The 24,399-nt window shown below is 49.2% G+C and overlaps 1 protein-coding gene across 1 annotated transcript in view; it reads left to right on the top strand.

Annotated features, from left to right (window-relative positions):
* NUP160 (nucleoporin 160) overlaps positions 1–24,399 on the top strand; it is a 1,937,143-nt gene that overhangs the window by 1,186,824 nt on the left and 725,920 nt on the right. The window contains exons 23-25 of the mRNA XM_069623088.1: positions 15,931–16,050; positions 22,318–22,416; positions 22,619–22,713. Coding sequence (XP_069479189.1) covers positions 15,931–16,050; positions 22,318–22,416; positions 22,619–22,713 — 314 coding nt within the window. The remainder of the gene's footprint in view (positions 1–15,930; positions 16,051–22,317; positions 22,417–22,618; positions 22,714–24,399) is intronic.

Genomic DNA, 24,399 nt, shown 5'->3' with positions numbered 1-24,399 from the left:
CCGCGAAACTACCGCCCAGCCAGTAGTGACCTCTGCTACTTGTCCAAGCACCCTACTCTGGAGAGTTTGGTGGTGCAGGCGGCTACCGCCCCGGCAAAGCAGGCGTCGTACCCTACGATCCCTCCTGATAGGGACGACAAGCATTTTGACGGCTGGGCAAAGAAAGTGTTTTCGGCAGGGGGTATGGCGCTTCAGGCGGCCAACTCCATTTGTGCCTTGTCTCATTTCACGCACACTCTATGGAACGGTTTCCTTGGCGGCTGAACATATTCCCGAAGGGGATGAACAGGATGGCTTCCTTGCCATGGTTCAGGATGGCAAGGATGCCACGTGTGAGGCCATTCAGTCCGGTTTGGACATGGCAGATTGCGTCAGCCGACCGATGGCGGCGAGCACATGATACGCAGGTTTGTGTGGTTGCGGAAGTCGGGGTTTGCTCCTGATGTGCAGGCCCGGCTCCTCAACATGCCCTTTGACGGGGAACATCTTTTTGGCAGCAAGGCTGACGAGAGCCTTGAGAGGTTGCAGATCTCAAAAGCTGCAGCAAAGGCGTTGGGCGCTGCAGTTCGGCAACCTCTGCCTTTTCGTCCTAGGGGACAGCAATGGAGGGGAGGTTCCTTTCGTTATTACTAATCCTTTGGTAAAGCGAGAGGAGCTGCCAGTCAAAGGGGCCACCGTAGGAGTGCCAGAGGTGGTAAACAAGGTACTCGAGGTGCCAAGGCCGCTCGGGCTGTTGCCTCTTTGCCCTCGGGCAACGCCACAGCCGTGTCAGCTCAGTCATGAGGCCATGTCCCATGGTTCCCATGGTTCACCGGTTGGGGGAAGGCTGGCACAGCATCTTTCAGAGTGGCGCGCCATTAATTTAGATGTGTGGGTTCTGGAGATCATAACCCACAGCTACTGTCTTCCTTTTCGGCAGAGGCCTCACGACAATCCACCAGGGAACCTCTCTTTGAAGTGTCCGGATCCGCTCCTTGCGCAGGAAATTCAATCCCTGCTGGAGAAAGCCTGTAGCGGAGAGGAACAAGGGATGGTATTCCCCTTATTTTTTGATTTCCAAGAAAGACTGGGGATTGAGACCCATCATGGACTTGCACGGTTTGAACAAACTCCTCAGGAAGGACAAGTTCAAGATGGTTACTCTCTCTCAAGTCCTCCAGGCCCTTCAACTTCAGGACTGGTTGGTGTCTCTCGACCTCAAGGACGCTTACTTTCATGTGCCGATCCATCCAAAGCACAAGAAGTACCTGAGGTTTGTGGTTGGCGACTCGCACTTTCAGTTTCGGGTCCTGCCGTTCGGATTGACCTCCGCCCCGAGGGTATTCACCAAGCTCATGGTAGTGGTGGCAGCACACCTCAGTAAACGGGGGATTTGCGTTTACCCCTACCTGGACGATTGGTTGATCAGGGCACGCTCTCCCGAGCAAGTCCTGGATCATCTGCCACTCCCTCCAAAAGATGGGCTTCTCCCTCAACTTAAAGAAGTCCCATTTGACACCAACTCAGAGGCTCCAGTACATAGGTGCAGTGCTCGACACGTCCCTGGGGCAGTGTTTTCCTCCCCAGGTGAGGGCTCATCACATTCAGCAGATGGTGCATAAGTTTCAACTTGCCCAGACTCTCCCAATGTTCCAGTTCTTGAGACTGTTCGGCCTCATGGCATCCTGCATTCATCTGGTGCCAGAGGCCGGTTGCGGATGAGATCTTTGCAATGGGCACTCAAGCTCCAGTGGTCTCAGTCCTCCGGCAGGATGTCGGACCCTGTTCAGGTGCCGTCTTTGGTTGCCCGGGACGTTCTGTGGTGGGCCGACAAAGGCAATCTGATGAGGGGGGGCTCCATTGTGGCTGCCCTGGCCGGAGGTGACGATCGTGATGGACGCATCCCTCACGGAATGGGGAGCTCATGCCAACGAGTTGACAGTCGGCGGCCGTTGGTCTCCGTCGGAGTCCAGGCTCCATATCAATCTGTTGGAGCTGAAGGCCGTCAGGCTAGCCTTGAAGGCTTTTCTGCCGACTGTGCGAAGAAAGAATGTCCTGATCCTGACGGACAACACGGTGGCCATGCACTACCTCAACAAAAAGGGGGGGGAGGGCAAGGTCACTTCTTCTTTGCAGGAAGGCGATGCAGCTCTGGTTCTGGGCAATCCCGCAGGAAGTTTCGATCTCGGCAGTTCATCTCGCAGGAGACGAAAACGTGACGCCGGATGCTCTGAGCAGGCAGAGCGCGTTCTCTCACGAGTGGGAGTTGGCTCAGTAGATTCTCCTGGAGATCTTCGCCCTTTGGGGGACCCCTCAAGTGGATCTCTTCGCCTCCAGTGTCAACCGGAAGTGCGAGGGGTTCTGCTCGTGGGAATTTCCTCCAAACGGAGCCTTAGGAGACGCGTTCATGATGGAGTGGTCATTCCCACTGCTGTACGCGTTTCCTCCAGTCCCTGTCATCCCGCAAGTACTGCGGAGGTTTGGTTCCCGGATGATCCTCATTGCTCCGGCGTAGGCCCGGAGGAAGTGGTACCGGACCTTCTCGACTTGTCCATCTGCCCTCCACGTCGTCTTCCCTACCGAGACGATCTGCTCTCAAGGGAGGGGGGTCAGGTTCTCCATCCAGAGGTCAGGTCCCTCAACCTTCACGCTTGGTTTCTGAAAGGTTGTGGTATAAGGATTGGGACCTCCCTGAAGACGTGATGGAGGTGTTGCTCTCGGCCAGACGGCTGGCAACGAAGTCTCTGTACCGTTGCTGTAAGTTTTGCGACTGGTGCAGGGTTAAGAATGTGGATCCTTTCTTGTGACATTCCTGTAGTTCTGTCTTTTTTGCTTTCTTTGGCCCACAGGGGCCGGGATACCGGCGCTGTCCATATTTAAGCGCTTGTCTGAAGTGTGTTCCTATTTTAAAATTCCATTAATTTCTCAGTTTCTGAAAGGGCTCACTAATGTGTACCCTCAGTCGCCTTTCCAGGTGCCCGGTTGGGATTTGAACCTTGTTCTCAAGTTTCTGACGGGTGCTCCGTTTGAGCCTTTGCATAAATGCCCTTTGAGACTGTTAACACTTAAAACTGTATTTTTAGTTGCGGTCACTTCTGCTCGCAGAGTGAGTGAGTTACAGGCACTTTCAGTTAAGCCACCCTTCACTATGTTTCATAAGGACAGGGTTGTCCTTAGAGTTCGTCCTTCTTTTCTTCCGAAGGTGGTATCGGAATTTCATTTAGGCCAGAAGGTGGTTCTTCCGGCATTTTAGCCTCCTCCACATCCTGGTAAGGAAGAGGAGAGGCTCCATATGCTTGATCCTAGGAGAGTGTTAAGCTTTTATATTTCACGCATGTCCCGGGTCAGAGTGGACGATCAGCTCTTCATTGGTTACGCTGGAAAGCGTTTGGGACAGGCTGTGATAAAACAGACTTAGTCTCGCTGGTTTATTTTGGCTATCTCTGAGTGTTACCGCTTGGCGGGTAAGGACCCACCGGTCGGCCTATGGGACCATTCTACCAGGGGTATGGCTGCCTCTACTGCCCTGCAGAGGGGTGTTCCTATTCGAAACATCTGTGATGCAGCCACCTGGGCTTTGGTACATACTTTTGTACATCACTATTCCCTTGATTCCATCCGGGGGCAGGATCTGGCCTTTGGCAAGGCGGTCCTTTACGCCGCAATTTGATTGGGCATGCTAAATTTCTGTTTTCTAAATTCTTTTCCCACTTCCTTGCATTGGTACTGCTTTGCTCCCCTTATTTTTTGATGTCATATATATGGAATACGTCGGAGGACCCAGTCAGAACTCTTAACTGGTAACGTTCTGTCGATGGGATGGTCTGAAGACGTATTCCATATCGCTCCATCCCTACCTTCCCCGCTACAGAATTTCTTATGCGATTGCAGCTTACGTTTCCGCAAGGCTTTGTGTGTCAGACTGGCAGAAGAATGGTGGCACACGTTCTGGGTGAAAAACTACAACTGAGGCTACGGGCGTCGTGCATCCTACTTAGAAACATCCAGTGATGTCGGCCGTCGGAGGAGGTCCTCGAGGGCGGTGTATCGACGTCATCGACGCAGGACGCAGACGCTGAAGATTTTCCGAAGCAGCACAGCTGTGGACATTACCTGTCATAGATATGGAATACGTCGTCGGACCATCCCATCGAAAGAACGTTACCAGGTAAGAGAGTAACTTGTTCATCTTACAATAGGGTGCTGGATAGGTTACTTAGTACCCCCTTCGTCTAGTTTCTCATGTAACATTTTTGTTACCCTTTCTGCAATTAATGGCTGGTGGCAGTGGTTTACTTTTTCCTACCATTGTGTGTTTCTACTGCGGGCTGCAGGGTGAAGCACGGCGTGGAGGCAGCAGCTTCTGTCCTGACGGTGCTCGTCGACGTGTCTGGTAGAAGACGTCCTGCAAGGTTGAGGAGTGCGGGGCACCTCGATGTTGATAGTTCAGGACCGCAAAGAGTTTTTGAAGAACTGTGGCCCAGCAAGGGCATTGAGTCGTCCGGCGTCTCTAGGGTCTTTGGGTGGCAGGAAACCCACCGGCGGATGCTCCTCGGCACGTCGACAGCCTAGCCTTCTCCGGCGGGATAAGGCGGTCAGCGGTGCACACGAGCACATCCGTGAATCATAATGTCTTAGGCAAAAGGAGTGTTGCAGCTTCAGTCATCGACGGCACAGTCAAGCAGTCCCCGCTTCTGGGCAACTTATTTCGACGGCCCTCCAGTGGTTCTAGCAAACCTGCGAAACCTGGTCGACGACGGTGGACGGCTGTCCGGTGCTTCTCTTCGTTTCTCGTCGTCGGTCCCATCTCCGGCTGACAGTCTTTCATAGGCTGACTTCCAGGGCGCTTCAGCGAAGGTTAGCAGTGCACGATGGTCCCTCGTAGCTCGGGAAGAGGGTGCCTAACCAGGTCCTCTCTGGGTCAGTCCTTGGAGACACAGCAGCTTTCAGATCGACGAAGTAGAGCAGCAGCACTACTTCGAGAGGATTGGGTCCTCCGACGTATTCCATATCTAGGACAGGTAATGTCCACAGCTGTGCTGCTTCGGAAAATCTTTGGCGTCTGCGTCCTGCATCGATGACGTCGATGCGCCGTCCCCGAGGACCTCCTCCGACGTCACCCGATGTGATAAGTAAGACGCACGACGCCCATAGCCTCAGTTTCGTTTTTTCCGCGAACGTGTTCGCTTCGTGAATCTCGGTACGCCTCGACTCGTTGAAGTTTGCTGTTTTCTATTCTCGGTTCGTTGAACCTGTTTGGTTTGTTGTGAAGACCTGTTCGTGGCGATGTCTTTCTCATCTTCGACCCTGCGTCCGGGCTTCAAGAGCTGAGGGGACTGTGGGTCCAAGATGTCGGTCACGGACTCGCACAACACCTGCCTCTGGTGCCTCGGGGAGGCCCACGATACGTGCGACTGTGTCGACTGCCAGTCGCTCACTGCAAAGGCCTTGCGGGAACGCAAGAAGAAGCTGTCGGTAGGCCGGGTGTCTAAGCTCCGGAAGTCGAGGTCTGCAGGGCTTTCGACCAATGACTCGAGGGGTGACTCTCCGCGTCATCGTCAAAAGTCCGGTGGGTCTCCTTCCAGGAGTCGGTCTCGCCACTCCTCTGCCTCTTCTAGGCATTCCAGGAAGCGCCGGCATAGGTCGCCTTCCCCGTCCTCTTCCGAGGACTCTGCCCGTCGGCGGGTCGCTTATCCCTCCATGCAAGCGACATCGGAGGAATGGGCTTCCTTCGGGAAGCAGATGCTAGCGATTCTGGAATCGCAGGGCACCGGTCCGTCCGCGCCTCCGAGTGGGGTCAGTCGGCACCGGTCGAGAGACACCGCCCGTACGCCTTTGGGCTCGGGTGGTCGGCACGGCTCGCGGGAAAAGTTCCCGCTCGGACAAGTGTAGCTGTTCTCGCCATGCCCGTTCCAGGTCCCGGTCCTCGATGCGCTCAAGACCGCGTGATCCTGTGCCGTCTTCAAAGAAGACGTCAACGCCTGTGGCTCCGAGGTCGTCGACGATTTCTCTCGAGGCTCCGCCTCAAAGGGGGTCATCGACACCATTGGCGCCCAGGTTGTCGAGAGACGCGCTCGGAGCTCCGGCTTCGAGGACTGTGTCGACGCCGCCGGCGCTGCAGCTGACGCCGATTCGCTCGACATAGACGCCTTTTCTGTCGACGTCGGCGCCGACTCGTTCTGTGCCCTCGACCCCTTTTGAGGCGGTGGTGTCGGAGGGGCCCCGTGGAATGGGGTTTGCCCCTAGAAAGGCTATGGCTAAGGTCCGGCACTGCTTTGGTCCGCAGAGGTCTTCCTCTCCCCGCCTGGAGTACATTTCAGAGGGTAATGAAGGCTCTGATGGCGGCCTGGTTCCGGTTACGGTTCCAGATGACCTTATCTCGGGCCATAGTCAGTTTGATGACCTGAGGCAGTCGCTGCATGATGCCAGTGGACTGGACACCTCTCCGGAGGTGGAGTTTTGTCGTCCGGAGCCTGGCACTCATGCCGACTCTTCATATCGCGCCTTATGTCTCGGGTTACAAAGTACTTGGGTTGGTCAGCTTCCCCAGGGGAGTTCGTTCAGGATGATCTCACCGACATCCTTGATTTCGGTCCACCCACTGACCCGGTTTTGCCTTTTCATATGGCTCTGCAGAGAAGGGTGGCGGCGGCTTGGACTGCTCAGTAGAGTCTCCCGGCAGTGGGCAAGTCTTTGTCGCGAAAATACCGTCCAGCCAGTAGCGACCCCTGCTACTTGTCTAGGCACCCCACCCCGGAGAGTTTGCTGGTGCAGGCGGCTACGGCCCCGGCAAAGCAGGCGTCGTATCCTACCATCCCTCCGGATAGGGACGACAAACGTTTTGACGGCTGGGCGAAGAAAGTGTTTTCTTCGGGGGGTATGGCGCTTCAGGTGGCCAACTCCATATGTGCCTTATCTCGTTTCACACACACTCTGTGGAACTGTGTTGCATTAGCGGCTGATCATATTCCCGAAGGGGACGAACGGGATGGTTTCCTTGCTATGGTTCAGGATGGCAAGGATGCTATGTGTGAGGCCGTTCAGTCGGGTTTGGACTTGGCGGATTGTGTCAGCCGGTCCATGGCGGTGAGCACCGTAATGCACAGGTTTGCGTGGATGCGGAAGTCTGGGTTCGCTCCTGATGTGCAGTCCCGGCTCCTCAACATGCCCTTTGACGGTGAACACCTTTTTGGCAGCAAGGCTGACTAGAGCCTTGAGAGGTTGCAGGCCTCCAAAGCTGCAGCGAAGTCGTTGGGCGCTGCAGTTCGCCAACCTCCGCCTTTTCGTCCTAGGGGACAGCAATGGAGGGGAGGTTCCTTTCGCTATTACTCGTCCTTCAGTAAAGCGAGGGGAGCTAGCAGTCAAAGAGGCCATCGCAAGAGTGCCAGAGGTGGAAATAAAGGTACTCTAAGTGCAAAGGCCGCTCGGGCAGTTGCCTCTTTGCCCTCAGGCAACGCCGCAGCCGCTACCACTCAGTCATGAGGCCAGGTTCCATGGTTCGCCGGTTGGGGGAAGGCTGGCGCAGCATCTTGTAGAGTGGCAAGCCATTACTTCGGATGTGTGGGTTCTGGAGATCATAACCCACGGCTACTGTCTTCCTTTTCGGCAGAGGCCTCACGACAATCCACCAGGGAACCTCTCTTTGAAGTGTCCGGATCCGCTCCTTGTGCAGGAAATTCAAGCCCTGCTGGAGAAAGGCGCCATAGAACTGGTGCCTGTAGCGGAGAGGAACAAGGGATGGTATTCCCCTTATTTTTTGATTTCGAAGAAAGACGGGGGATTGAGACCCATCATGGACTTGCGCGGTTTGAACAAACTCCTCAGGAAGGACAAGTTCAAGGTGGTGACTCTTTCTCCAGTCCTCCAGGCCCTTCAACTTCAGGACTGGTTGGTGTCTCTCGACCGCAAGGATGCTTACTTCTATGTGCCGATCCATCCCAAGCATAAGAAGTACCTGAGGTTCGCGGTTGGCGACTTGCACCTTCAGTTTCGGGTCCTGCCATTCGGATTGACCTCCGCCCCGAGGGTTTTCACCAAGCTCATGGTGGTGGTGGCAGCGCATCTCAGGAAAGGGGGGATTCACGTCTACCCCTACCTGGACGATTGGTTAATCAGGGGGAGCTCTCCCGAGCAAGTCCTGGATCATCTGTCCGTCACCTGCCACTCCCTTCACAGACTGGGCTTCTCCCTCAATTTAAAGAAGTCACATTTGACAACGCAGCGGCTCAAGTACATCGGAGCAGTGCTCGACACGTCCCTGGGGCAGTGTTTTCCTCCTCAGGTGAGGGCTCTTCACATTCAGCAGATGGTGCACAAGTTTCAACTTGCCCAGGCTCTTCCAGCGTCCGAGTTCTTGAGATTGCTCGGCCTCATGGCATCCTGCATTCTTCTGGTGCCAGAGGATTGTCTGCGGATGAGATCTTTGCATTGGGCACTCACGCTCCAGTGGTCCGCCCTCGGTAGCCCGGGACCTTCTGTGGTGGGCCGTTGAGGGCAATCTGATGAAGGGGGCCCATTTTGGCTGCCCTGGCCGGAGGTGACGATCGTGACGGACGCATTCCTCACAGGATGGGGAGCTCATGCCAACGGGCTGACAGTCAGCGGTCGTTGGTCTCCGTCGGAGTCCAGACTCCATATCAATCTGTTGGAGCGGAGGGCCGTCAGGCTAGCCCTGAATGCTTTTCTGCCGACTGTGCACGGAAAGAGTGTCCTGATTCTAACGGACAACACAGTGGCCATGCACTACCTCAACAAAAAGGGGGGGCAGGGTCACTTCCACTGTGCAGGGAGGCGATGCAGCTCGAGTTCTGGGCCACCCAGCAGGAAGTTTCGATCTCAGCGGTTCATCTGGCCGGAGACGACAACGAGACGGCAGACACTCTGAGCAGGCAGAGCACAATCTCTCACGAGTGGGAGCTGGCTGAGGAGATTCTTTGCCCTTTGGGGGATCCCTCAAGTGGATCTCTTCGCCTCCAGTGTCAACCAGAAGTGCAAAAGCTTTTGCTCGCGGGAATTTCCTCCAAAAGGAGCCTTAGGAGACGCGTTCGTGGTGGAGTGGTCATTCCCACTGCTGTACGCGTTTCCTCCAGTCCCCGTCATCCCGCAAGTGCTGCAGAGGTTACGGAGGTTCGGTTCCCGGATGATCCTCATTGCTCCGGCGTGGCCCCGGAGGACGTGGTACCCGGACCTTCTAGACTTGTCCATCTGCCCTCAACGTCGTCTTCCCTACTGAGACGATCTGCTCTCACGGGAGGAGGGTCAGGTTCTCCATCCAGAGTTCATATCCCTCAACCTTCACGCTTGGCTTCTGAAAGGTTGAGGTATAAGGATTGGAACCTCTCTGAAGACGTGATGGAGGTGTTGCTCTCGGCCAGGCGGCCAGCAACTAAGTCTCTGTACCGTTGCCGTTCGAGAAAGTTCTGCGACTGGTGCAGAGTTCAGAATGTGGATCCTTTTTGAATGTGATATTCCCATGGTTCTGTCGTTTTTGCTTTCTTTAGCCCACAGGGGCTAGCAAGTGGAGACCATTAAAGGTTACCTGGCGGCGCTGTCCATATTTAAGCGCTCGTCTGAAGAGTGTTCCTATTTTAAGATTCCTTTAATTTCACGGTTTTTGAAAGGGCTCACTAATGTGTTCGTTTTTTGGTGCCAGAACGGGATTTGAACCTTGTTCTTAAGTTTCTTATGGGTGCTCCGTTTCAGCCTTTACATTCTTGCCCGTTGAGGCTGTTGACTCTGAAAACTGTGTTTTTGGTTGCGGTTACTTCCGCTCGCAGAGTGAGTGAGTTACAGGCACTTTCAGTTAAGCCACCCTTCACTGTGTTTCATCAGGACAGGGTTGTCCTTAGAGTTCGTCCTTCTTTTCTTCCGAAGGTGGTTTCGGAATTTCATTTGAGCCAGAAGGTTGGTCTTCCGGCATTCTATGCTCCTCCACATCCTAGTAAGGAAGAGGAGAGGCTCCATAGGCTTGATCCTCGGAGAGCATTGAGCTTTTATATTTCGCGCATGTCCCGGGTCAGAGTGGACGATCAACTTTTCATTGGTTGCGCTGGAAAGCGTTTGGGACAAGCTGTGACGAAACAGACTTTGTCTCGCTGGATTATTTTTAGCTATCTCTGAGTGTTACCGCTTGGCGGGTAAGGACCCTCCGGCTAGCTTGCGGGCCCATTCTACCAGAGGAGTGGCTGCGTCTACTGCCCTGCAGAGGGGAGTTCATATTCGTCACATCTGTGATGCAGCCACCTGGGCTTCAGTACATACTTTTGTACGTCACTATTCCCTTGATTCCATCAGAGGGCAAGATCTGGCCTTTGGCAAGGCAGTTCTCTATTCCGCAATTTGTTTGGACATGCTAAATTTGTATTCCTAATTCTTTCCCACCTCCTTGCTTGGTACTACTTTGGGAGTCTGTCATAGATATGGAATACCTAGGAGGACCCAATCCCCTCGAAGAACAAGTTACTTTCTTACCTGGTAAAGTTCTTTCGATGGGATGGTCCGACGACGTATTCCATATCGCTCCCTCCCTGCCTTCCCCGCTGCAGAATTTCTTTTGCGATTGCAGCTTGCGTTCCGCAAGGCCTTGTGTGTCTGGCTGGCAGAAAACTGGTGGCACACGTTCTGGGAAAAAACTATAACTGAGGCTATGGGCGTCGTGCCTCCTACTTATCACATCGGGTGACGTCGGCCATTGGAGGAGGTCCTCGGGGACGGCGCATCGACGTCATCGACGCAGGACGCAGACGCCAAAGATTTTCCGAAGCAGCACAGCTGTGGACATTACCTGTCATAAATATGGAATACGTCGTCGGACCATCCCATCGAAAGAACGTTACCAGGTAAGAAAGTAACTTGTTCTTCTCTTCCAGCAGGGCTTCAACGTTAAGCTTCAGTTTCAATGTCAGTTTCAACTCCAGCTTCTAAACGAATTCTAACAGTGAAAGGCCCCCAGATATACTGTTGATCTCCCATTCATTCTGCTGGGTCACACTCAGGCAACCAATCAATCAGAAGGGCATTTAGGCAGTCAGCCAGCCAATCGGGTGCCGGTGCATTCAGGCCATTCTTCTCCATCCAGACACTCACAACACAGAATGTGGATTTGGACCAGTACCACGTCATTCAACGCTACACACTGCATTCATACCAGTTTCGGGCAGGGCTGTCTCAGTCATTGCGTCAAACACCAGATACTAGACATCCACAAGACAGAATGCGTACTCGTCATACACTCCATTCACCCAGGTCCCACCCACAGGCGTACCCACAACATACGGTTGTTGGGAAGGCTACAGCCAGTATGGTTGGCACTTCCCCACACTACCATATATGGATCTTCCACCCAACAGCCAGTCAGGGCGAAGGGACAGTCAGGACTTCCCAGGACTTCGGGAAAACCAAGGTAACAGGCGATGGAGGCCAAGAGGCCGCGGGGGCCATCTTGTTTCCATCAGGAATCAACTGATTCCAGTTACCGGGCCTGAGCATCCCAAAATAGAGGATACTCGGAGCACCGGTCAAATTCAGCACGGAGCTGCAACCAGCCCAACCCTGCTCTGTGGGCCACACACAGGTGCCCAAAAACATACACTATGGGCACAGAGTTGTACGTCTACCCCTGGGTGGCATAAGGGTATCCCATGGGTCTGTACACCAACCCAAAAGAGCTGCACCGCCAGGATTCCCACATAATTCCTGCGTGGATAAAACCACAGAACACACAATAAAAATCAGTAAAGGACAAGGATACAGAGTCCCTGTCCCTCCGATGCATTTCCAGCATCACACAAGCCTCCCAGCCTGTGGCCCTACAGTGATTTCATTTTTTACAAAGACTTCTAAAAACATTGTTGTTAGGCAGAATCCTGTGCAGTGCCCTTAGGGACCACTACACACAATTAAGACTACAGGTGGCAATACAAGTTTTACCTTTGGTACAAGCCTGTACTACTATGTCAGAGTGGTAGCAGTGGCAGAGCAGCCAGGCTTATCTCAAGAGTATATGAGCAGTAGCAGAGATTACACAAAGGGACCACAATTACTGTGACTCAAGCAAACACTTCATTTATTTTTACCCTGTCGTTATAAACACACTTCTATTAAACTCAAATAAAAACCACACGTTAAATATACTACAACTAAACCATTCACTTTGTACAGTAAGTCCCAAGGTAAGTACCCTGTGTTTGAATGAACCGGTGTTACGAACAAAACACTTCACCGCGAATACGATTGCAATCACTTTTTGACATTTCGGTCTACTAAATAAACGTGTATCCGTGACATGAAATGCTACCGGGGCAAAAACACACTAAGCACCTGAGGTACCCAGAGGGAGTTGGAGGCAAAAATCACAGGCAATATTTTGGTTAGGCAGGCAGAATCAAACACTCAGACGGGAGTTCAAAAGTCAAAGGGCCGGAGCCAGGGTCGAAAGACACCGGGGCCTGTTGCCGAAGATCACACAGTCACAGTTCATGATTCAACATAGCCAAAAGTACTTCGATATTGTCAATGTTCGGAAGCAAAAGTTATAAGAAGGAGGGAAGACAAGGGTAAGCCTTGGAAATGAAGAAAAGGGATTCACCCAGTTTCCTCAAGTAGAACCCAGTACCTTGTTCCAATGGTGCAGCTGGTGCCCTGGCAGTTGTTCCTCAGACCCACGATTCCTGGAGCTTCGCTGTGAAGGTCGGGGTCTGCACCACACAGGGGTGAAGCCGGCAGCAGCGACGAGGAATAAAAGGTGCGCTCCTTAAAAACAGGAGAGGCTCTTCAGGTGGCTATCCGGACCACTACAGCAGCATGCAGCGATTTCGACCAAGGAAGAGGATCCTCTGGCTGTGGAAGATGAGCTGGTTATCCCCACCAAGCTCAAGGGAAGAAGACTCCGGACTGGATCTTCCGAGTCGTTGACCCCCTCTGGGGGTATACTAAACCGGGATTCGCCTGTTAAGATGGGTTCCACCCCCTGCCCCCCAACCCTTACCTCGGGAGCATCCCGACTCACTAAGACACCCGACTGTCAATCTAGGTCCTCACACGAGGCGAGGACCTCAAAGCGATTGACCAACTCTGGAACCCCAGTGGGCACTCTTTCCCTTATATGGTTGGGCCTTCTCTACGTGGGGATTGTGCTCCAACCTCCCTCCTTACTGCGAGTGAATCAAGGATACCATGAAACTTGCTCTCTCCTCTCGCATGCCCCTCCCCCCCTCACAGCCATTCTACCCAGAGTCTCTCCCGGGTCTACCTGCCCATCTGCCCTCATGTAGAAGTAGTCCAGAGACAGTATGCTGCTAGACAGTTTGCTACCATTTGGTTTAAGGCTTCAATGAAGGTTAGAGCTGAAAACATAACCAGTCACCGTTGCATCCGAGAAGGTAACCAATACACGTTCTCCGTCCACCTTCTTGGGCTTGGTGTCTACCCAGCCGACTCTTCATGTCATACGAATTATGGCAGGGTCTACTTTTGGCCCCATTAGATTTGTATTAATCCAATGTGTCGCTTTATTAAGAGAGATGGTTGACTCAAAGCTACCTTTAGTAAGCCTAGGCAGGCCAGAGATAATCCCCACAAAAGGCACTGCTTCTGGGGGCAAATTTAAGATGGGTTGATTCCCCCATCCCCTGTAGTGGGACATTCCCCAGGACTGCTGGCCCACCCCAAGTATACTCCTTGCAACATTACTTTTTAGATCGAATTTCAGAGCTAGTAAAACAACTCGTATACTTTCTGGAGGGGCCTTAAGCTACTCAATGACAAGTATGAACACTCCGTAACTATTTTAGAATGGCACCAAAGCAATTCAGAGAAGCACATCCCAGAGTTACACGTTTAGAAGAGCAGCTGCTAATCAAGGTGAGTCAGAGCTATGTACTTTTAAGAGGGGCTACAAGTAACACAAAGACAAGTATTAACTCAGACTGTTTTAGATCTGTATAAAGGGGACCAGGGAAAGCAACACCCAATGATGCACTTTAAGAATGACAGAAGGTTGTTGAAGGCTGCTAAACACTATTGGTAAACTTTTACACGCATTCAGTTAAGCAATGATAAAACAGTACCAACACCTATTACTTTTTAAAAGGCGGGTAAACAACATTCAAAGTTACTTTTTAGAGGGGCACACAGACACTCAAAGGTAAGCATGAATGTAATTGCATTCGTAACTTCTTCATAGAGATAGTTACCATACTAACTTCCTTAGCAAGTACGTACTTTTACATTAGTTATACTTTCAAGGCATAATCCTCTTCTTATCCAGTCCTTCCATAGTAGAAGAGGGTCCCTAGTGGTCTAGGTGCCATCTGTAGGCGGTTTTTGATAGGGTTCAGTTGCAGGAAAGTTAAAGTTCTGGAGGATATCTTCTTTAACAATTAAGTATTCACTTTGAGAGTTAGTTAAGTGTTCAGGGACTTCTGAGAAGGCTCCCTATATGTGTTCTAGCATTATGCCTCGTCCAGTGGTATGGGCAAACTCACAACCACACAAATCTCCCACTCAGCTTAATAGTATGCACACCAGACTTATGGTAAGCATTAACCCAAGCCCACAAAGTAGTTTAGGAGAAAAGAAGAGCTTCTGAATAGATGCCTTCAGGATAAAGCAGCACAGGACCCAGTTCCAGGAGTCTTTGTCTGGAGAAGAAAGAACTGGACACTGGTTGGGAACTTGCAGCAGTCGTCAGAGGAGGTCTTCCAGCAAAGGTTTCTTCAGATTCTCGTGGCTCTGTGGATTTGGTGCCTTTTTTTTTTTTTTTTTTTTACAGATGAATAACAAATATCGCTGGCCGGATTCTCTTTCCTCTCTCGGTCCTGCAATCTGGTTTGGGGACTTCAGGGATTCAAATCGTGTCTCTGGAGGTCCAGGAGGAGTCCACCAAGGTTTCAGCTGGATTCAGACTTCGGAAAGCCATGCACCGCACTTGGGCTCGAGGTCCCAGGGTATTGGCGGTTTGCAGCCCGGCAAGGACACAGAATGTTGTGGGATGGCTCAAAATGCAGGCTCTCATCAGCCTCTGGGTAGGAGTCGTTGCATTCGGGACACCCATGTCGATTGAAAGGAAGGGTTACATCAGGCTCTGGTTACACAGCAGGCTCTCAAGTCGCTGAAAATTGCTACAGATGTCTTTTCTTCATCTTTCTCTTGGTTTCAGCTCCAGTGGTCGACTTGTCAGAAGCTTCCTTGTTTGGAGTATTTATCAGGAACTACAGCTTAACTTCTGCAAACTCTCCCTGCAGTTTTTAGAAAGGGCGGTCTGGCTATCCAATCAGGACATCCAGACCCCCACTGGGAGTTGGTTCCTTTCAGGCAAGGTTAAAGTCAAAGGGCTGCAGTGTTATCGACGACTCCTTGTTTTAAAGAGTAAAAGACTAGGCGGGAGGGGAAAAACATTCTCACTCACCGTGGGACAGGGAGAAATAATACCCAAGTCCAAGCAAAATAATTTTGGGGTTCACACAGGCCAGGAAGGTTATTCTCATATATGAAAATCTTACATAACAGCCATGCACTGGACTTGTCCTCAAACTGGCTCGTTATTTCTCTCATTTTGCGTGGTAATTTTTGCTTGCTTAACACCAAGCTGTTAAATATTCTTAGTTTTGTTTGCTCTTGAAGGTCCCTTTTTCAGTATTGCTACCAACATTTTGAAACGCTCTACCACTTAAATCGGCATCTGCAACTAATGTATTTAGAAAAGTTTTGATCTTTGATAAGCTCCTGTTTTCTTTGTTGTCCTTGCAAAACAGTCCAATACTTTGTAGCCCAGTACAAAGTGACTTCCATATTGATAGCAAAAAGAATTAGAAATGGATCCTTTGGTATGAGGGTTTGGTTCTGTAGGATGATTACTCCACACAACCCAATCACTTTGCCAAATGATTTCGTGCTGTGAGGTTGGTTGTTCAGGTTGCTATTAAAATACTTTTTCAACCACTGTCTTTCTAGGCTTTGGACTGTTTCTGTGAGGCAGCTTCAGAGGTGACAAGGGAAGACTTCCTACAGCGGCTGATAAGAGTTGACGACCATGAAGCTGAGTCATCTCCCCGTCTTCAGTATTATCTCAAGGTACAGTAACGTCTTCTATTCTAACCTGGTAAGCCACCTTCCACTACAGCCTGTAACGGGGGCCTTCAGTATTACATTATGACACAGTAATCTTCTGTATTACAACATGTAACGTTTAATAGTATAACCTGGTGCAGTTTTAAAGGAAGGCCCTTGCAGTGACCCTTACTGCTATAACCTTCCACTTTCTGTTGTACCCTACATGAACATGGCTGAGTGCTAGATTTCATAAAAAATAGTCTTTGTGCAGCTTATAGCTTCTCCGTTTTTACCCATCCAAAGGTATTAGTATAAATACGGACAGTTTACCTGGAAAAAGACAATATATTGATTTGCAATGTCTCAATACTAGATGGAAATACATGCGCAAAATACAGGCTGAGGTTGCAAGCATGAAAAACAATCAAACTTCCAAAACACTTCAAATGTGACACAGGAGCTGGATCATTTTCTCTTCACTGCAGGGGTGAAGAATCGTCAACTTTCATTATAAAATCTTACAGAAAAATCAAGAGCACGACAAAGGCTGCAGCCTTACCTGAATCCACCCTAATAACATGAAAGACCATGCCATTTACTTGGAGGGCTTTGTATCCTTTAAACACGCGTCACTTGAAAAATCGCCCGAACACCAATACTTTAATCTCCATTCTAGCTTAATTACGAGACATGACCCAAACATCTAAGGAAATGGAGAGAATAGATGTCAGCACCTGCAAATGTCCTTGACAAGATACCAATGATCAGAGACCTAAACACTTGCATTTACATCGCTGAAAATGGTCCAGCTCAACAACTAAATGAAACCACAGAAGGCTTAGACTTCCAAGCCTCGGCCCACTAGTTAAGGTGTATTTATAAAGTCTGGCCTGGTGGGCAGATTTCAAGGGGCCACCCTAGTTAAATTGAACATGTGAGCTCTGAAGTTAGGCAAACCCAATCAAGGTAAGCATCGAGAGTGGTCAATGCTTAGTGTCAGGAGAAAGTGAGTGGCGTCTGGGGACTACAAAGAGTCCACACAGTGAAGCACAAAGTAATTCTACTTAGACTGGTAAGTACATACATACTCTATTATAGGCCAAACACTTTAATATGACATATATGGAGTCACTTTAGGTTTTTAGGAATGCATACAATAACTTATTCAACACAAAGTGAAGTAGTGATGCAGTAAGGAAAACCTGTTCACAACAATAATGGCCTAACTTTGTAAGTCCAATCCTATGTGGAATGGGGTCTTGTGCCAAAAGTCACAAAGTGTCTGCTAGTAGAGGAGACAAATGCAAGAACAGTTCATGTGGTGTTGAAAAATGTTCCAGAAGATTTCTCAATAATATTACAGGTAAGTAAGATTATTTTTATATCCTTGAGAACAGCTTTTAGAACTAACATGCAAAACGCGATGAAATGTAATAAACCACATTTAAGTCTAAGGTTTATTAGGGGGAGACAGAGGTGGCTGATTATATTGAGAGAGTACTCGCCCCCTGACGCCAATTTTCCCAAGTGACTAGGCAGGTTGACTGAGATTTGCTGGCGTATGTTTTCCCGATGATGGATCCAGTAGAAGATGCGCAGGAGCTGCGGGTACAAGACTAATTTCGGTCGGGTCCAGGAGCTGAGTGCAACCCTTTTTGATTAATAAATGCAGCAGGCACCGATGCATGCCTCTTCAGGACACACTACCAGATGGGGTGGGTAGGCTGGTTCCAGCGACAGTCGCCACACATGGGTGGCAGCAGGCGTTCCTCCTGCCGCGGTCAAATAACCTTCCAGGACAGGATCCCTTGATGCTGGAAAGCTGAACATTTGCAGGAAGATGACTTTTGGCACAAACTGGCGACCACTGAATTTCCGGATGAAAATGTGGTCCAGCGAGGCTTCTGTCGGGGTAGCCCACTGGAGAGCTGGTCGGTACACCGGGTGGTCCAGGGACAATATAGAGTTCTCAGGGCTGCTGGATCTCGAGAAGGTGTCGAGACTGATGGATACCACCAGTCCAAGGGTTGAAGCGCTACAGAGGGCCTTCGCTTTTCTACACTGGATACTTGGCTTCAACGCATAACTGAAGAAATGACTGTAGGCACCCTCTTCTTATCCCTGCTGCCTGCGGCGCATTATAAGTGTACAAATAAATCCTGGCTGGAAGCAAGTCCAATCCCACCAATGTTAAGGATCTGCACCATTCAAACAGCCAGTAGTGGTCCAACCAGAGACCATTGTTCCACTCACTTCCTGGGTCCACACACAAATGGTATGCAGTAACCCACGAAAGCTGCAGCTTTCCTGGGCGAATGCATGACCATTTAAGGAATTTCTTGACTTCAGAAGGCAGGAACAAGGCCAAGCAACAATATGTCCAAAGAACAAGCAATAAATCTTGTGGCACGGCCATTTTAGGGCACTAGCCACGTTTAGTAGCCAGATGGTGTAAACGCGAATGTGCACATAAGAAATAACACACACATGGTAAAAAATATAATTGCGGCCACGAGCCTGTCTTTAGCACATATACAAGTACCAAAAATCCCAAGTGTGAAAGGCTAGGGTGATAGGAAAGTATCCCCATTGCATTGCATTGTAAGATGCTGTGTGCAATGGGAAAAAGTTGCGAAAGTTAAGATAAATCGGGAAACCTAGTTTTTCAGTACTAATAGTCTGAAGAACTGATAAGTTTCCATATTACAAAATCAGCCAAAGGCCGGGGAAGTGAAGTTGTAAGCTTTACTTCCTCTGAGAAAGTCAGAACAGGTTCAAAATCGAAGCAAAAATATTGGGGGTCCATAGCAACTATGGAGGGAAAGTTGCCAAAAGAGACATCTTTCCTAATACTCTGCACATTTCTTAAAATTGGACAGATCCTCCCTAGCTAAACCTCTCACAGCTCTCGTAATGTATCCCTCACTATAGTCTCTCCCACTTTCCCTCAAAATGACCATAATCTTACTGTTCTTACAGAAGCAGATGCTGGCCCATAGTAACTTCGCCAACTACCCTCGTATCTCCACCTTAAGACTTGAAGGCAAACTGATTGAAAGGGCAGTAAAACATTTGCAGTATTTGAATAAAGCAAATGCCTTATTCCATGACATTGTTAGGTTTCCAGTCCCTTTGCACTAGACAGAGTATGCTTGTTGGAAGCATTTCGGCCCATTCTAACATGGCCACGCGTTAAGATGCTTCTCGGGACAGGCACTGCGTGCGCAATGTCAGTCTTCCCCGACAATCCAGAAATAGATGCGAACACGGATCCCAGCTTCCTCGGGTCACAAAGCTGTTTTCCTGAGCAGACGCTCTGTTTTTTCAGCCTCTTCTGTTCCTTGTTCTCGTTTCTTCAGTCTTCCTCTCTAGTTCTCTACGCATTCTTCTGCTGCTTCCATTCCTGGATTCCTAGCCCTTGCTCCTGCTTCCTTGGATTGCTGCCTCCTTCCGGTGCTCCATTACTGCTGCTTGCTGAGACGTCATCCACCTGTCCTGCTCATCCTGTTGAGGTTTTTTCAGATCTGCTTTTTTCCTCCACGTATTCCTGGTTGTCCAGGAGGCTATCTGGGCAGGCATGTGTTTCTCTGGAACCTCCTGGCGGTGGTTCCAGGGGGTGGCTTCTGGGACTGACAGGCCCTACCTCCATCATCCATCCCAAAGCAAAAAGCTATGTCTGTTGGAGACAGACATAAGGTGCAGTTTATGCCTTGGGAGAGATGCAGGTACATACCCGGGATGATATCTTGCTGTGAACCTAGGCCATGAAAACGTTGAATGATATTGTCCAAACTTAAGCCCATTTGGGTATTGGGGGGTTGGGGGTGGAACAGCACTTCAGTGGATTGGTTCATTCCTCAAAAACTGCGCTATTAACTCTGATGTAAGCAGATGCCACTACACTCAACTTACTCCAAGGTTCCCCCTGCCCTGAAATGAAGCACCAAATCCAAACTATTTGGACTCTGGTCATGCTTAGCTGGGATTTATTCTGTTTTATTAAAAAGGGAATATGCTTTTTGCTCACCTCTTGAATGCCCTGACTATGTTCTCCTCTTTTTAATACTGCTCTCCTCCCACTTTGAGGGTGTTCTCTGTACACTGTCTAGTGTAACTCCACTTCCTGTTAATGCACTTGTGTCTTTGGAAACTTCTAAGTTATGCTCTGCTTATCAAAATCTATCTATATTATTTTTTTATATCGTGCCACTCGCCCATAAGCCTCAGGGGGTTCACTAAGAAAGACAAAACATGAAATGGTAATCATTCCGAAGGGTGTTTCAGTAGTAACATGTTATAAAGTGGTATTAACTGGAACGTCCCATCAAACATCATTTTTTTCAATTGTTTTTTTAAAAAAGAGTAATGGAGACACAGCTCTTTAGATTAATGGGAAGTAGTTGGTGCCCAGGCGTTGAAACTGGCGTCACCAATCTTCTTGAGGATCACGATCACACGCAGCTGATGCAACAGCTGGTTACCATTTGAACTGAGGTTCTTTCTTATAGGAGCTCTTTTTATCCTGCTGGAGAGGTAACTGGGTGTGTTACCCGCAGCGGCCTCAAACTGAATGTGTTGCTTGGCTGGAAACCAATGCAGCTTCCTCCTTGCAGACGAAATGTTGCAGCACCGACTTAGTCCATAGACTGCTCGGACAGCTCCATTCTGAACTACTTGAAGCTTTTTTATATTAGTCTTGAATGTAACCATCAAGAGGCTGTTACAGTAGTCCAACTTTGTGTTTGATTGCAGTTGCAATCAGGGCTCTGTTAGCCTCTGATAGGTATGGACATATTTGTCAGTGTAGGTTTATGTAGTAGGAGCACAATGATTTCAGATATGAGGTGTGCCTTTAAAAGACAGGTGGGTGTCAAAGAAGACTACCAAAGTTTTGACAGTTTCAGACACTGATGTTAATGCCATTCACCTTAAAACGTTTGTACTGACAATGCAGCTTTTTTAATCTTTGTTGAGTGCCTACAACCAACAGGTCCATGTTTTTCTTCATTTAGAGCCAAAGAGTTTTCCGCCATCCATCTTCGTGTGACTTCAAATACTCGATTGACTCTGTTGACCTCATCATACACTCCAGTCAGCTCAAGAACTATCTGGGTGTCGTCAGCGTAGTTCGCGAACCCAACGCCCAGAGCCACAAGCAGATCACATAGGGGTTTAGAGAAAAGGTTAAACAACAGTGGGGATAAACATGAGCCCTGTAGCACACCACACGTCAAGAAGGTTTTTGATGAGACGGCATTTCCTTTAACCACTGCAGCCATCGTGGGTGCTAAGAAAGATTTGAACCAGTTGGCAGCATGAGGTGTACATTTCCCAACCTCAACTAATCTGTTTACCAATAAGACCTAGTCTGTCAAATCAAAGGCTGAAGAGAGGTCCAATAATAGGAGTAGAGCCTCATTCCCTTCTTCAATGATGCACACGATATTGGACACTAGATCTAAAAGGGCTGTCTCAGTCCCATAATTTGTACGAAAGCCTGATGTTCAGCGGCCAGGATGAAATTTTGCTTGACAAAGTTCTGGAATTGTATATAGGCAATCTTGTCATTTATCTTTAATATAAATGGCATATTAGTGATTGTCCTATAATTTCCAGGTATAGCTGGATTTTAGAAGCCAATCCAAGAAAATGGGACTAGGATTTTCTCCCTGCTCTGTCAATGCCTTAAATATATCCTCATTTTCTAGTCTGTCTCTCTTCTTTTACCCCTTTCTTGTTCCTCTTCGCCCTAGTCACCACTTATACAAACTGCCAACCACGCCCACCTCCTTTCCTTTGATCTCTGAAGTAACTTGTAGACCAGTAGGCACATTCTAAAATACAAAGTAAATAAAAGTAAAATAAAGATGCCTAGGAGCAACGGGTGCTTAAACTCAAGCCGGTACTGATTGGCGAGTCTGCCAGCTCCTTGGTGAACTCTGCTCTTGTTACCACTTCGATCTACTTGCTGTACACTATTCCGTAGTAGGGAAGTCTTACACTTGGAGGCAGAGGGTTTGCAAGAACCTATTTGGTCACTATTCAGCATACTATGTTTCAGCTCAAAATTGGCTTGTTTTATTCATTCATTCATTCTCTTCCAATCTCCTGCTCCTACAGTGTGCATTAAAGATGAGCCTGCAACAACCCCATATGTCCAATAGCATAAAAGAGCAGGGCTCCCCTCCATTTGAAGACCCTTGCTTGCTATGTTTGCCTTTTTCTGTAACTGCTGCTTTTCAAATGTGGCTGACTTGTGTTTATGTATCACTCCCGCCTGTACTGTAGGTGATACGGATGCTGGAGGAGTTAAACTTGTCTGAGCTGGTGATTAAGTTAGCCACTTTGGCAATAACTGTAGCCGCTGGAGATGACTGCAGGAATCAGGTGAGTCTTGTAGCAAGTTCTAGTTGTGCGAGTTAGGGTGGGTGTTATGGAAGCTTGTGGACTCGAGTAGCAGGGCTGGCTTGTGTAAGGTGGTGCTAGCAGATGTTGGTTGCAGGGTGGTGGTGTCCAGCTGGGGCTCAAATGAAAAAGTTCTGCTCAGGTTAGTCTGAGAAATTCTAAAGTTCTGTTGTACTCTTTTCAGGCAGTATTAAGGATCCGCATTTTCTCACGCTACTTGGATTTAGGAGACAACAACCGAGCGTATGAGGCCTTGACACAAGTTCCAGATCCCTGCCGGTGAGCACTTGAATCTTCGTGTTGCTTCCATTGCAGCTCAGCTGCTTCATGACTTTGACTTATGCCTGCTGGTATTACTGTATCTCTGTACATTTATTTATTTATAATGCGCCAATCGCAGGCCCGAGGGCATAATAGCGCCAACAAGAACAGACTGACAAAAAACAAAATAAGGAATCGGCACATTATGAGAGGACCTAGGCCACCGTCAAGAAAATAGCAACATTTTTAATCCGGTCTTGAATCCACTGAGGGATTTACACATTCTTAGGTCCGGAGGGAGATTGTTCCAGCTTCTATGTGCTGCATAGCAAAAGGAGCCAAGGGCCACAATGTCAAGCTTTACCCGTGGGGTGATAAGGAGACCCTTATTATTGGACCTCAATGTTCTTCTAACAAGTAACCAAGAGATACGGTTGGAGAGATACGCCTGGCTGATTCAATACAGGCATTTGTGAGTTATGCAGAGAAGACGAAAGGATACTCTGCTTGCTATGAGAAGCCAATGCACTGCTCTCCTAGCTTCTGTCACATGATCATTCCTTTTCAGTCCTTCAACAGCTCTCACAGCATTATTTTGGGTAATCTGGAGACGCATCATCTCTCCCTTGCTTACTCCATGTAGCAGACTCGGTTTAGGTCCGATTCCCCCCTTTCTCCAGAATTTGCAGTGTCTTTTTCCTTTTACAGGGATACATTTGAGTTAATTTTGTTCCTGATGCAATTGGCTTCCTTAGCTGTTGGGTAAGATTTTCCTATTTGTGATAAATCTTCCTGACTTGTCAACCCCAGAACTTTTTGCTTGGACTTGGGCATTATTTCTCGTTGTCGATAGGTGGGTGGGAATTTCTTTTTACCTTCTCATCTAGCCTTTTTACTCCTTTTTATGGGTGACCTTTATGTCTCTCCAGTGTATCTTTGGAGTTAGTTTCCCATACCTTTTGTGCTTAGGCTGGGCTGCACCTTTGGGCTTTCCTGTTAATTTCTCTTTAATATACTTGGGTGAACTACTGTCCCCAAGGGGCAAAGAGGGATTTTCATCCCCCTTTTCATTCTGTATAGTGAGCCAGCACACCCCACCTTATGTGGAGTGCTGGGTGATAAAATGTATCCCCTTGCTTACTTATCTGTTGCATTTTTGTTACAATTGCGAGTTTACTTGAATGGCTGGTGGCAGTTGTTTTACCTTAGTGACATTTTAGTCTCATTACTCATGGGCTGTTAATTCAGCCTCAGTAATGCACAGAAAGGTCACCATTCTGCTAGAATGGTGGGTACCTTCTTTCTTGCCATTTTTAAGTATGCTTGTTGTTTCTGAGGTGTTGGCCTGCCATTCTAGGCGGGAACGGCCTCAGTGGAAGGTTTGCCTCCTGCGGGAATCCTTTGTATTCCCCCCTCGCCCTCATGTTCCAGTGTCTCTGAGAAGGCAGGAAGTGAGGTAGGAGTCCAAATCTTTGCAGCCCTTTGTCTTTCACATTGGCTGAAAGGTTCCAACTCCCAGTGGGGTCTGGCTGCCCTGATTGGACAGCCAGACCGCCCCTTGCTGTAACATGCAGGGAGAGATTGCAGAAGTTGTACTGTAGTTCCTGATAAATACTCCGAACCTGGAAGCTGCTGACAAGTCGGCCACTGGAGCTGAAACCAAAGAGAAAGATGAAGAAAGGACATCTGCAGTGATTTCCAGTG

This window comes from Ambystoma mexicanum, chromosome 11 (assembly GCF_040938575.1).
Source record: "Ambystoma mexicanum isolate Mex_15411 chromosome 11, UKY_AmexF1_1, whole genome shotgun sequence".
NCBI classification, from domain to species: domain Eukaryota; kingdom Metazoa; phylum Chordata; class Amphibia; order Caudata; family Ambystomatidae; genus Ambystoma; species Ambystoma mexicanum.
Note: the sequence above shows the minus strand (reverse complement) of the source record. Positions and strands in the feature narration are given on the sequence as shown.